The following is a 14,162-nucleotide window of genomic DNA, read 5'->3' on the forward strand; positions in this document are numbered from 1 at the left end:
AGGAAAAAAAATTTCCCAGTGAAGGTGTTAAAACCCTGGAAGAGGGGTGGGTCTGGTGTGGTTCTGGTGTCTCTGTCCATAGAGATACTCAAAAGCCAGCAGTGCCTCAAGCAGCCTGCTCTTATTGGGGCTGCCTTTAGCAGCTGGTTGAGCTGGAGACCTCCATGGATCCCTTCTGGTTTAAGTTACTTTTCGATTGGCAGAATTGGTCAAGGAGTGATGCAGTATTGGTGTAGAATTGGAAAGAACATCATGGGTCATTGACTGCAGTCCTGTACAGGTAACCATGCCATAAACTTATTTTCTTTATATTTAAACTAATCAGGCTATTTGTCCATACTGAGGGTCTTAGATCACTTTTTAAACATATTATTCTAGGGTTGGTTGTAAACTATTTAATTTTTTATAAAAAATCTTAATTGTATTCTGATTTTCCTCCCCTCACCCTTTATATATTGATTTGTTCTTAGCATTGTCCTTCAGCATAAAAATCCTTTTCTCGTTCTGGTTTTCACTTTGCTGATGGGTTCATAGATAAAGTTGTGCGTGTTGCATAGTAGGTTTTTCTTAAGCTGATTTATTCAGCCTACAGGTTTGAGTGGGAAGAGGAAGGCATATTAAATCATTGTCTGAGCTAATTTTCTTATGGACTTCTATTTCTCAGAAGTTGCTGAGAAATGCTTTTTAGGGTTTTAAAATTAGAAATGTGCAGAAAGCAATTGCTTCTCTACCTGTACACGCTGGCTACAGAGAAGGTTTTTTTGTAGAAGTATTATCATATGATTGTCTTCCTAGACACACATATATTACAAATATACTTTCATCTCCTTTTTCTATCACTGCAGTAATTTATATTGTTATTTAACTTGTTACAGCATATCCTCACAGGTGGAGTAATCCTAAAGTAAGCTTCAAATTGAATTTGCTTGATAAAAGAGTTTTTAACATCCAGGATTTAAAGCAAAGAGCCAGGTAGTGTGTTCTTCCTCTTGGATTTGTGTGCAACTGGCTGCTTGTGCTACTTCATGCAGTTTTCTAGTAGATATTATTCCCTGGAAAGAAAACTTGCTTTGTCTTCCTCTGTACTTTTTGGTCATCCCATCAAATTTACAGTCCTGCTATAACAGCTGACTATTTGGGAACTGCTGGGCTATTTGGAGACAGTATTTTCAGAGAAAGTGTGTCAAGGTCTTTCCTGTTGAAAGGTGGTGTCTCTGAAGTATTTGTATTTGTATGGTCCTTAACACAATGAGGCTCTGATTTATGATTATAGCTTTTACCATCATGTTGGATGTGATATAGCTAGGACCTAGGCAACTTCTTTTTTTCAGTAGGTTTAATATTATTGAATTGAGTAGAATAAAAGTTATATTTTAAAACCACTTTTTTTGGGGGGGAGGGGAAGAGATCAGAAATCAACCTGTAGTGGCAATTTTATTTATTATTAGACTCAAAAAAAGAACTTCTGTAAAGCAAAACTTTGCTAGTGCTTTATCTTATTTAATATTTGCGGCCTTCTTGGCTTACCAGAATGACATGACCAACAGATATTGAGGATACTTTTTGGGGAAAGTCATTTCCTGATCGTGCCTTTTTTGAAATACAAAGACTTGATTTACATTTAATGTACGCTGCCTCTTGTGGGCAATAAAAAACACATCGTTGTTGTACCAATGTGTTAATAAATATTTTATTGCAAAATAGGCTGAATTCCAAGATGTCTTATCAAACCATCCTTGTCACACCCAGGCTAAATACAGTCCAGTCCACCAAATTAACACCTTTTGAGATTTTATAGTTTTGTTACTTAGTTAACAGCCAGATGTCCTCTGCAGTTTCATGGACAAATCATTCACCCCTTGAAGCAGTTATGCCAAAAAATGAGGATCTCAGCTGGCCCAGGGTTCAAATTCTCGTTGCTTGAGGCACTATATCTTTTCAACTAAAGGCTATGGTAATACTAAAAACAGGTTTCAAAGCAATGAATACCCTTCAGAGAGAAGCAGTATACAAGTGGCTCAAAATGCTGTCTTTTTCTGTTTAGATTTTCTTGTTTTTGTTTCTCCTCTCCTGAAAATTGCCAAAATGCATTTAACTGTGCCCAAGAGTGTTCTTGAAGGGACTACTAATAAACCTAATTTGATTTCCCAGTCATTGCCATGTCGGAATTGTGATACAGACTTTGAAAAGTAGTAGTGGATTGAACCGCTAGGTGGCACCATTGTACCATTTTGGGGGTTCATCTGTTATCAAGTCTTTCGAAAAGATGCCAGTTTCCCAAACAAGAAAAATAAACAAAAAAGTTCACTTAGATAATTATAAGAACAAAAAATGTTAGCTGAACTACTGTAGTTTTTCTCTTGTGCCTTGTATTAATTTAAGTAATGCTCGCATATATCTTTGACATTAGTATTCTTACTGTTCCATTAATGTAAAACTTTAAACACTGAGTAAATCCAATGTAAAATACACCCATCCACCCATGCACAAAAAAGGTCTCAACATTAGCATTAGAAAAAAAAAAAAGATATGACGATGCTGAAGTTACTTGTTGCTGAACGTTATACTGATACATACTTTACCATACGAGCATTAACCATTAGTAGACTTTGGGTAGAAAGTCACAAAGGTGAAGTTAGAAGGGTGGGGCGTATTGATTTTCTTCTTTTTTAATTTTGTTTTGGTTTTATTTTTTGTTTTTTTGTGTTTTTTTTGTGTTTTTATGTAAGATCACACTCACAGACTGAGCTAATACCTTTGATTTCTGGTAGATTTGGGTTAGTATGTGGTTTGGATTAATATACGTTTCAAATACTTCATCTTATAAGGACAGAATCTAAGTGGTTATGCCACATATACATCATCTCAGTAGCCCTATGGGGTAGGAAATGCTGCTGTTCCCATGTTACAGTTAGGGAGATCAAGACACAGAAAGATTAATGTGATTTGTACAAGGATTCTTGGGAGGTTTTTGAGCGGGTAACTGAATCTATATATCCTTGGCTTGTATCTTCTTATGTGGACCACAGAAAAAGAATTTGGGGGAGATTTATATTCATTTTGCCTGTTGTGTGATCCATGCTATGGATTAATAGAACTCCTAAAACTATTTCAAGGATTGTATATTTTTTAAAAGTGGAGTTCCCATTTTAAAGTAACTCTGTTCTTGAAAAAAAAATTATCTGCAACGTAGTTGGGGTTTTTTCCCTCTCTTCCCCCAAATCTCCTTTTTATTTAAATTTCCTTTAAAAATGTTTTTTTTTTTTCATTTGTTTTATGTCTTCCAGAACAATTTAATTGGGATGATTATCTGAAAGAGAATGAATCAGTAGCTGCTCCTCTACATTGTTTCAGACAGGTATGCCAAATACTGTTCTGCAAGCCTGTGTGAATGTATGTATGTTGATGAGATGAGCTGCCTGTATACTATTTGTAAACTTCCTATTTGATTTCTCTTGATTTCTAGCTACAATTTCTCTAGTAGAAGCTAGCTACTGATATGTTCTATTCTTGATATCTGTCTCAAGCCAGACTTCGAGGGTTTCATTAACATGATAGCTTTGGACTCTCTTTTTAAGGAAGATTAGATGCATATATATATGTAAACAAGATGTGTGTGTACATATATATATATATATATTTGTGTGTATGTGTATACATAGTAGTAGAATTTATTCATTACCTCTTTAGTGGATCTCCCAAATGTGTTGAATTTTGGATTTTTCTGAGCAGAGTGATTATTGCCAAGGAATTGTAGATACTGAAGATAAAAGAAACAAGGGAAATACTCAGGAATACTGAAGAAGTACTATTTTCACGGTAAAGAATGTTATTACCCCTAATCTTCAATGGTGCAGAGCTCTGGTTGTTGAAGTGTTGGTTCTGCTGTACAGAATGTGGATAGTGGCTAAGTTTGAATGTAAGGAATGTATAATGGTCATATAAGTAACGTTTTTATTGTGATATTGTATGCTATGCCCTGCAGATTTATTTCCCCTCTGCCTGATGTTTTTGTATCCATTCCAAGATGAAGTTTAAATCTATCATCCTGTGTGAGCTAATGATCTCCAATGGTTCGGTCCTCTGGAGACTGAGTCAACATCTGCAGGCATCTTTCTATAGAGGGGGACTGGGGCCAGTATGTTCCTGACTTGAGGACTAGCTTAGTTAGCTGCCTAAAGATACACAGAATGAGTTTCAGTTTGCCTGCCTTCGTTGTGTTAGAAAGATAGGTGCTGAAGGAATTACATAGTTTCAGGTAGGTGTGACAAGTCACAAGCGTGTTGTTTAGTAAATCTGGGAATGTGCAGAGAGGTATCCTCTAGGGTTTTTTATTAGTGTAATGGTGCTGTACTGCTTGCAGCAGTAAGCCACCAGTGGGAACTAAACATAAAGGGACATGAAAGGAATACTCTGAGGAGGAGAGGAACTGTAACACAATGAATTTGAAGTAACTTGTAGAGATGGAGACTGAGCAGAGAGGAGACCGGGTGGTAACACTTCCCATGCTAGGTCTTGGGTCTCAGCTTGCTCTTGGGGAGTTGAAGATAAAGGACAAAAAGGCCCTTATGTATTGGTTTCAAACACTAAGCAAGGAAGATTAGGCTAAGAGTAACAATATCCATAGCTCCATTTGGATGGAGCACCTATAGTTCATTATCTTCAGTAAACAATTCTACAGTGTTCCATTTTCATAGTGAATGCTAGCTCAAGGCAGAGACGCTGAACTGCTTGGTTAGAGGCAGAGATCAGTAACATATCCGTTGGTCATTCTGAGGTTGATACCATGCTCTCCATACTGGATTGCTTGAAATGTGTGGAGGAGTTGGAAAGAGGAACTTTAATTTCTGTACTTAGCAAATTTCAAAACAATTTACGTATGGAGATTCACAGTTTCTTCTAAGTGTTGACCTTTAAGTAGAAAGTGATATGCATTGTTAATTATTGCAGAGCTAGCTCCTCTCACTAATTAATAGTTGCAGATTTTAGAAGCTAACCTGCTCAAGCTTTGTGTAGGACTAATTTGACTTTATTGGGTTATACATGTCTTGTACATGTCATTATCACTCTGTTTAATGTGAAGAAGTACACTGCAGGGACAAGCCAAACAGAACAAAGCAGAGAGATGCTTAACTTTACAGTTAAATCCAGAATTTGTAACTTGTGGGTGTTTTAAAAAACTTAAATTTTGTATTAAAATTTAAAATAAATTTTAAATTAAAAATTAAAAAAGACTGAGGGAGCAATAGCTAAGTGTTTACTATTAATTTAATATATAGATGTAGACAGCTAATGGAAACTGATTAAAATATTTATCTAATTTAGAGCATATTTAGCTGTTGCTGTCCATTGTTTTTAATTACCATTAAAATTTTTGAAATAATTCACATTCCTTTCTCTCACTGTATTTTTTTTTTTCAAACAGTTGAAAATTTTAATTAAAAAAGGTTGGTCCCTTCTGGTTTGAAGAGGGCTTAGAACAAAGCTGTTTTCAGCTGGTTTTGTTACCCTGATGTAAATAAGAACCAATACAGAAGTGATACTGTTTTAGTACAGTGTCCTGAGTTGTTACAGTTTAAACAAGCTCACCTTTTTCAGAAACAAACAAAACTTGTAACTTTTCAATTTCAATTGCTTTTCATGGTTGTAGAAAATAACAGCTTGACAAGCAATATCCTGAAATTGAATTGCCCTTTAAATTTAATATGCTCAGCCCCCTCCCTCAGCCAGCCTGCTGTCTAAATGCTGTATTGGCAGATGCTACACTCAGCATTCACTGAATATTACTTGTCTTTTGGGGTTTTGGACTCTGGCTCCTTCAGCACTCCTGCTGTTTATCCAGAATCTGCTTCAAATACTTCACCTGCATGCAGTAGCCCAAGTACAGCAAGATATATTTTTAAAAATTAAAATTAGTGGAGGCAAAATATTAACAATGCTTGCTATAGTAGCACAAATTACTTCAGCCTTTTGTGTGTGCTTATATGTATAAATGTGCCCAGTCCACTTACTACGGAATCCTTATCTGAGCTAATCAAGCGGACAGGGATAGGGCATTTGTATCTTGTGAGTATGAATGCTCATGTTTCTTATTTTTCTACCTGCCTCCCATATTAGGTTTCAGATTGCCTTAATCTACATAGGAGAGCTAGGGGGTTAAAATGTCATGAGGAACACTGCCAACAGTTTTCATCACCCGTGTTCAAAACCAGTTTTATACTGGAAAAGATGCAGAAAAGGACTTCCAGGATAATAGGGGAATAGTCATCCTCTCTTACATGAAGTGTCAGTGTTTGCTTATTTGATTTGATGAAAGAATGCTGAGAAAGGATTAGATTGCCCTCTGTCAATATCAATAATATTACTTTTTTTGAAAGATTTAAAGTAAAAGATAATGTTGGCAAAAATTTCCATGAATACATTTAGACTTGAAAAGAGTTCTCTTAAGAGAATGCTGAGATTCTGGACTAAACTGTCAACACAAGTGGCACAGGGAACCAGTCCCAGTTATTTTTAATACAGATTTCTGAACAGTATTAAATGGTCTTATTGCCTGCAGTACTACTGTAAGCGAGTGATCTGACTCAGTGATCTAGCGGATTTCTGCCAGTACTGTATTGTTTTGTGAGCTTTTCCATTTTTTTAGCAACTGTCCTGTAAAAATATTCCCTTCCCTCTTTTTAATCTCTAGTTTTTCACAAAAAGCTTGGATCAAAGACCAAATTGCATTGTCATGTTTCTTTTCCCTGCGGCAATGTCTTTTTTCCAAAAATCTGATGCCTGCTAATTAAACTGGCATTTCACTGTGTGAAATGGCATTTCTGTCTGTGACCCTGTGTGGCATTTCTGTGTGTGTATATGTATGCATTTAGTTTTCTATTAATAAGCATAAGCTACAATTCCGGTCTTAGCTCAGAAGTTTCATGTGACTTTGGGACTGTATTTTCTTTCTGTAAAATTAAGTTAACATTAATTCCTTTCTCTTTCTTCTTTTTCACATTGTAAGCTTTTTTTATCCAGAAACTCTCTCTTGCCTTGAGTTTTTCTAAACCTGGTAGTGTAGGGTCCAAGTTCTGTTTCATTTTCCAAGACATTACTGTATTGTGATTTACTGTCTCTTGTGAATTGAAAATTAATAAACCATGTCTTTAAAAAGAGCTGAATGTCATGTTTGCTCACGTCCTTGTTTTCTGTTCACGTCAAGAATTAATCACTCCTATTTTTATGTTCGTATTTTCATTAAGATTCCTTTGTTTCTCCTCATAGTAATGCTTATTGAAAAAAAAATGTTTGTGCAGTAGAAACTGAAATGGTAGGTGTTGGTTATCTAACGTCCTTTTCTGACTTGATGTTCAAAGGTTTGTTTATATTTAACAGTTATATGATAGGTTTGAATGAATGAAGGCTGTGCAATGAATTAGCTGGTAAATTTAGCAATAGTGACACAAATAAGGAAAATACTTACCTCTTATTGTAGTCTAGAATTCCACCTACGAATGATTTCAAAGTTGGTATGAAACTGGAAGCCCATGATCCTCGCAATGTTACCTCGGTTTGTATAGCTACGGTAATTGGAATCACTGGTGCCAGATTAAGGTTGCGACTTGATGGAAGTGACAACAAAAATGATTTTTGGAGGCTTGTGGATTCCTCAGACATACAGCCAATCGGGACCTGTGAAAAGAAAGGGGGCATGCTCCAGCCTCCTCTTGGTAAGAAGCAAATTTTCTGAACTGTCACGTATGGCATTTTGCTTTCATACAATCATTTTTGTCTTCTTGTGTTGGTAAATTCAATGGTACTAACACCATTATTTATATAAAAAGGAGAAGTAAGCAAGCCAATTCAGAACAAGTCAATTGTCACATTTTCTTCTCTTGATTTTTTTTTTGATGTAAGAATGAGCAGAATAATTAGATTTTGAGTTCTGTTTTCTTTTTCTTTTTAAAGCATCTTTTATTATTAAATGGGTTTATCAGACCTATAGTTTTTCTAATGACTAAATATATTGTCTTGCACACCAGTCTAAAAATATTCCCTGACACACACTCTATCCTGTGTATGTTCATGGATGCAGTATTTTCTTGCTTTATATTGTCCATATTCCTCTTAGCAGGCCTTTGATAAGAACTAAGTAGTGCTGGTGAAAGCAGAGTGATCTTTTTCTTCTTCAGCTGAACAAAGTGGCCCGCTAGAAGGCGCTCAGTGTTAACCTAAGTGTAAAATGCTCAGCTAGGCTGCAGAAGGTGCATCAGTTCAGGACAATGTGAATGAATGTTTTCCCAAGCTCTTGGGGAAAATTCGTTGTGATCTGGGAAAGGTGGCATAGGAAGGGTTCTACAGTATTGTAATGTTCCACTCCGAGGTAGGAGAAAAACACTCCAGGGTTTTCGTAAACTAGAAACTTATATTGCATACAATTCTAATCTCTTCTAATCAGCCATCTTGGAAGATACCTGGTCAGTTTTTTATGACTGAGTTATGAGCACTGTGAACACCTCATGAACAACATATAGCTTTCATGTGTTTAGGAATCGTAAAAAACCATAATAATCTGCAGAATATATTTTGCCTTCTGTGGGTAATGTAAGCTACAACATTGTGTCTCCCCAAACTGAGAAACAGTACTTAGGCTTTGTCGAAAAAGATTGAGGAAGTTTATTGAAGGGGAAACTACATAAATGAATTCTTTGTTATATGATGAACAGTCAAAGTTAACTCTAACTACTGCTGGTAATACAACTGTAATGCAGATTTTCATTGTATGATTAATGATTAATCTGTATATTTAGATCTGCATTCTTGTGCTATATTTGTTATAACATAAACTTCTAGGTGTGAACACTTTTGAAGTAACATTTTTCACATTATTTTGAAAATACTTATATTTAAAAAAAAAAAGAAATGACAGACGTTTCTCTTAAAAACAAAATTTCACAACAACAGCCCCCTCACCCAAATCTGTAACATTCAGAAAATACATGAAAAATGTTCTTAATGAAAGAAATATTACTATAGGTTTCCCTTCTTACGGTTATAAACCTCCTTGTGGTTTTCCTGTCATCAGTAATTCTTACACATGAGAAAACAGAGGTTCAGTGAAAATAAGTATACTTTCTCTTACTAACCTCTTAAACTTGTAAACTTAGTAATGACTTTCAGATCATCTGGTAGAAAGGTGAAGTGAAAATTGCCATTTCACTACGGTATGAAACTTGCTTTGCTTGTAGTGAGGCAAGCAGATACGACAGCATTATGTATAACCTTTAAGACACTTAAACTAGGTTATAAGGACAGATTTTTGAGCTGTTGTGCTGCTTTAGAAACACAAGGAAAACAATGCAAGCAGGATATCTGTCTGGAAAAATACTATTTAAGAGAGAAGTTGTTAAGCCCAGAATGGGGTTTTCCTTCTTTCTTTTGAATGTATGCAGGCTTTAAATAAAAACATTGAAAGTTTTTTTTTCAAGAATCTAAAACTTTCTTTTTTCAGTTGTTCAGTTTAATCTCTTAGATGTTCCTGCTACACTCTTTTAGAATGAATGCTGTGGTACCAGTATGAAAGAGGATTATAATAGGGACAAATATACCTGTTCCTTCAGCTACACAGATGTTACATAATTCAGGAGCCTAGTACTTTTATAAACCTTTTTCTAAACCAGCGTGATATATAAAACAACTCTGGGTTATGTATAATGGTGTCTGCTTATCCATTAAGAAGAGAAACTTTTCATCTTCATCAGTGAAAGGGTTGATGGATACCCTTTGGATACTGCCTTGTACTTGTATTCAGTCAGGCTATTTGTAGTGCTGTACCTAACAAGATGTTTCCATACCACCAGGAATGTAAGTGTATCTACCCTCAGAACAATTGCTAGTTATTCAGAAAAGAATGCAAGTGCCATTACTTTGTCCCTCCAGTCCTAGATCTTCCTGGAGATAGGCAGTGTTCCAAGTAGCAAGCATTCTGGTATACCTAGATAAATTTTTGAAAAAAGCCTTTTTGGCCAGTTTACAGCATCCTGTTCCTGGGCAAAGCTGGGAGCTAATTGGGTGTATAATTACCTCCTGTTAGACATTTAAACAACTGATTTTTTTTTTTTCCCCCTTCTGAGTAGTAGTGAGCGTTCTGGGTACTAATGTTTTATTTCTTTTGTAATAACAAGTTAAAATAGTCCCTCCTACCTGATTTTTACGTGGGTTTAATTATACACGTTACACCAGGTTTCTGAAAGTGATTAATGTAGCAAAGGTTTCGTCTTCCAGCTTCCATTTGTCAGAGGTGGTTTTTTTTTTTTTTTTTTTTTTTTTTTTTTTTTTTTTGTTCTTGCTATTTTCAGCAACTTAATGTTTTCAAAAAAATCCCTTGAGGATAACATTTTATATTTTATAATTTTTTTTCACTAGGACAATTCAAAGATAAAATTAAGTTAATTTAAGCTGTTCTCCTGCTGTCTCATGTGTAAGTCATTTCTGTGCTAGTTGGTTAGGGTTATGGTATTTTAATAATTAAATGTATTTAGATCATACAAAGACTCTGGTGTCAAAACTAGGACTGATAATCAGCTCAGTAGGCCTCAAGTTTTGGCATCATTTGCCAGGCATGAATTTTGTGTTCATTTAGGTGTTGCACGGGGAGTTCCAACCTGAAAACTCTTTATTCAACAGAAGGTAACTTAGAGCAGCAAATTAAAGGGCCATTATGCCACATAATCCAATTTTAAGTGATTTAATTATTTAACAAATAAATAGTTGCAAGTATGTTCCACCTTTCTAGCTACACTTCTTAAATGGTTCATGGAGGCCTGGTTATGAGGAAACTCCTCAGTTTCTGGCAGATTCTAGAACTATGTGCCTTGTGGAGAAATTTCCTATTTATTTTATGCCTGTTCTTCTATAGAACTATGCCAGATCTTTACTTGCTAAAGATGTAGAACCAAATGCCCGGTATGGCTTTCACTTTATTCATTACCTTGAAGCATCCATTCGGAAAGCTCAAAAAGCAGAGGGGGTATTTTTAACTGGAAGACAGTTGGTTCTCAGGGATGATTAACTGGAATGAAAGTGGTTTCAGCCAGACCTTTTTTCTGCCTGAATCAGATAGTTAATCTAAACAGATCTGATTATTGTTTGTGCTTTTTATTCTCCTCTTTAATGAAGAATATTAAACTAGAAACAACTTAAAATTTTATGTTTTGCTATACAATGGTTAAATTCATTGCATATTCCTTTTTTAAGATAGTGTTTGTATATGTGTGTATGTTTGTGGGTTTTTTGTTTATTTATTTATGGAGGAAGGATAAGAAACTAATTCTTTTTTCTGGTCTGTGTCCCAATGAAAGAATTACAGTAGCCTTGAAAATGAAAAGGAATCTCTTTAATAAATGAGAGGAGCTGGAACTGAGGATATTTTTTTGAAGGAGAGTGGAAAGTGGCTCAGAAAAGTAAACTAGATGCTTATGTTGGGGAAGTTCCACTGAATCAGGGAAAATGTCCAGTAACTTGATTATCTCCTGTACCACAAAGTTAGATTATGATGAGTGATCTGCCGACAAAACACTAAAAATGGAAATGTGTGCAGTTTTCTGCACCAACAGCTGCCTTAACTGTCCGTTGTTATTGGCTACATTTATTTCAAGCCAAGTCCAAAATAAAGGATACTAGGCATTAGTAATGCAGACTTTATATCCCTCTCCTATTTTATTTTTTATGAAGAGAAGATAGGAATTTTGTATACAAGTAATGTATTTGTTACTTAGGATTTCAGATGAATGCATCTTCTTGGCCAATGTTTCTCTTAAGAACTCTGAATGGAGCTGAAATGGCACCTGCAGCATTTTTTAAGAAGGTAAGAAAGGGGCTCCTAGTAAAGAAGCTTTTGTCAGATGGTTGATGATTACATTTTTTTTTAACTGAGGAAGCCAAGATACTATGCTGTTCTCTCCAGCATGGGAAGACAAGAATATTTAAAATTATTTTGAATTGGATTGGCAAGTTACAAAGCTATACAGGAAGTGGTCATCTAGTCCATTGAATGGTCATTGCTTTTTCCCATGTTTGAACCTTTAAAGTGTGCTGTTTTATTAAGAAAAAAAATATTAATTCATTTTTTCATGTCTCATGGATTTAAGATGTGATGTGCCTCTCACTTAACAGTGCATTGTTCAAATTGTGATTGTGTGTAGAAGTGTTTAGTGGTAAATAAGAGCCACTGGAATACAGTAGTGCTTGGAAAGGTTTTGTTAAATATTTTCATTGGAAGTGTACTGATTGTTTAAAATGTAATGGAAGTGTAGTTGAAAGTAGTAGAAAAAGATATTCTACCACTTTTTGAAAGTAACTTCGAGTAAATTACTGTGAAAACATGAAAAATTATGTAAAAATAATAGTCCTATCAAAATGTCTTGTTGGTTCAATTTTTTTATCTTACTATTCCTGTCAGGATGCTAAAATCCTGCTGTCAGATTGAATGACTTCATTTCTGATACTGAGAATTGAATTTACTATAAGTATGTCAACAAACAAAGCGGTTGGGTTCAGAACTGTAGCAGCATTGCTTATGTGCTACCTTTAAAGTTTTTTGAGCTGTGATAAATCCTACTTCACTGTACTAGCCTATCAGCATAGCTGAGATCTTTATTGGATGATGAGTTTCCTAAGGCAAGATGGTAATTCAGGTTCCATCCAGTCACAGCTTGTGCTGCGAGGGTACGCTTTGGCTGGCCACGTTGACTTGATTTTTTGTTTCTCTTTTGTCCGCTTGGAACTGATCGAAAGCCAGTTTGGTTTATAGCAGCCTGTAAATGATATCCAATGTTAATGAATTTTTCCATGGATTGAGAGGTGAAGTTTATAGCAGACAGCTATCAGTATCAGTCCCCAGAAGTATACTTTTTTTTGCAACCCTCCTCTTCCTTATTAACGTGTAATAATTTCATTTTAGTTTCTCTCTTGTCTTTTTGCCTAGACATTGTATGTTGGGTGCAACCTATTGCTTATGTAAGTACTTCTGGTGTAGCCTTTCTGTAAGGAAGAATTTTGCTAATGATTCCAACTATATTTATAGAAGCAGAATCTAGCCTTTATAGTACAGAAGAGCCAAAACAAATTGGATACATGAATAAGGTTTTCTTTTTAATGTATATAACAACTTTTTGAGAGCAATGAGTGTAAGAAGAAAGAATTCTGGAGAAAAATAGTTGTTTGTTTGTTTTTAAGAGATTACACAAACACAAATGTTCTACCACCCTTGCTTTCATAGGAACCACCAAAGCCTGCGACAAATGGTTTTAAAGTTGGAATGAAGCTTGAAGCTATAGATAGAAAGAACCCATACTTAATTTGTCCAGCAACCATTGGAGATGTTAAAGGAGATGAAGTTTTTGTTACATTTGATGGCTGGAGAGGAGCATTTGACTATTGGTGCAGATGTGATTCTCGAGATATTTTCCCAGTCAGATGGTGTAGCTTGACAGGAGATGCATTACAACCACCAGGGAACAATGGTAAGATGACTGAAAATATTGCTTGATTATTCTTCCCCTCGGTTTTAGCAGAATTTTAAAAATCAGCTGGTTGTGTGCAGATAAGACTGAAGGTTTTGTTTGCAAGTAGTTGATGAGACTGAAATATTGTTACATTTTTCTTTATGTAATTTAAAGACAATAGTTTAGTTTTAGAGAAATAGTTTTTGTCAGTTCGTATTAATTCTGGAAACATTTTATTTAATAATCTACTGTTACAAGTGCTTTTGATAATCTTTAATTTTTTGTATGCTTGCGAAGAATCTCGGATTTAAATTAGGTTTGCTGTTTATATTACAGATGGCTAAATATTACTGTTTAATGACACTAATATAGTTTCTTTAGCAGCACCTTATATTAAGCTAGCTGATACAGAAGTAAACAGTCTTCTAATAAGGGAAGTATAGTAACTTTGCTTCTATAATATATAAAGATTTAAACTTGTGTTTAGTGTTTTTTGGTTCACACACCCAAAATTCTGTTTTGAAGCTATGTATTCTGAATGCTTTAATATCCTCATGCCTGTGTGGATGTTTGAACATATGGCTATTGAGTCCCTTTAACTAATAACCACTGTGCTTTATAAGCTGTAGCTATCTTCCCTATGAAGAATAGAAATGAAATACAGGGGAATATCAC

General features: G+C 35.2%; 1 protein-coding gene across 1 annotated transcript in view; it reads left to right on the plus strand.

The window, feature by feature from the left end:
- The window catches only part of SCML2 (Scm polycomb group protein like 2), a 59,133-nt gene that overhangs the window by 9,866 nt on the left and 35,105 nt on the right, over positions 1 to 14,162 (plus strand). The window contains exons 3-6 of the mRNA XM_062574303.1: positions 3,288 to 3,358; positions 7,478 to 7,712; positions 11,760 to 11,848; positions 13,262 to 13,505. Of these exons, the coding sequence (XP_062430287.1) occupies positions 3,288 to 3,358; positions 7,478 to 7,712; positions 11,760 to 11,848; positions 13,262 to 13,505 (639 nt within the window). The remainder of the gene's footprint in view (positions 1 to 3,287; positions 3,359 to 7,477; positions 7,713 to 11,759; positions 11,849 to 13,261; positions 13,506 to 14,162) is intronic.

The sequence above is a fragment of the Rhea pennata genome, chromosome 1 (assembly GCF_028389875.1).
Source record: "Rhea pennata isolate bPtePen1 chromosome 1, bPtePen1.pri, whole genome shotgun sequence".
In the NCBI taxonomy this organism is placed as follows: domain Eukaryota; kingdom Metazoa; phylum Chordata; class Aves; order Rheiformes; family Rheidae; genus Rhea; species Rhea pennata.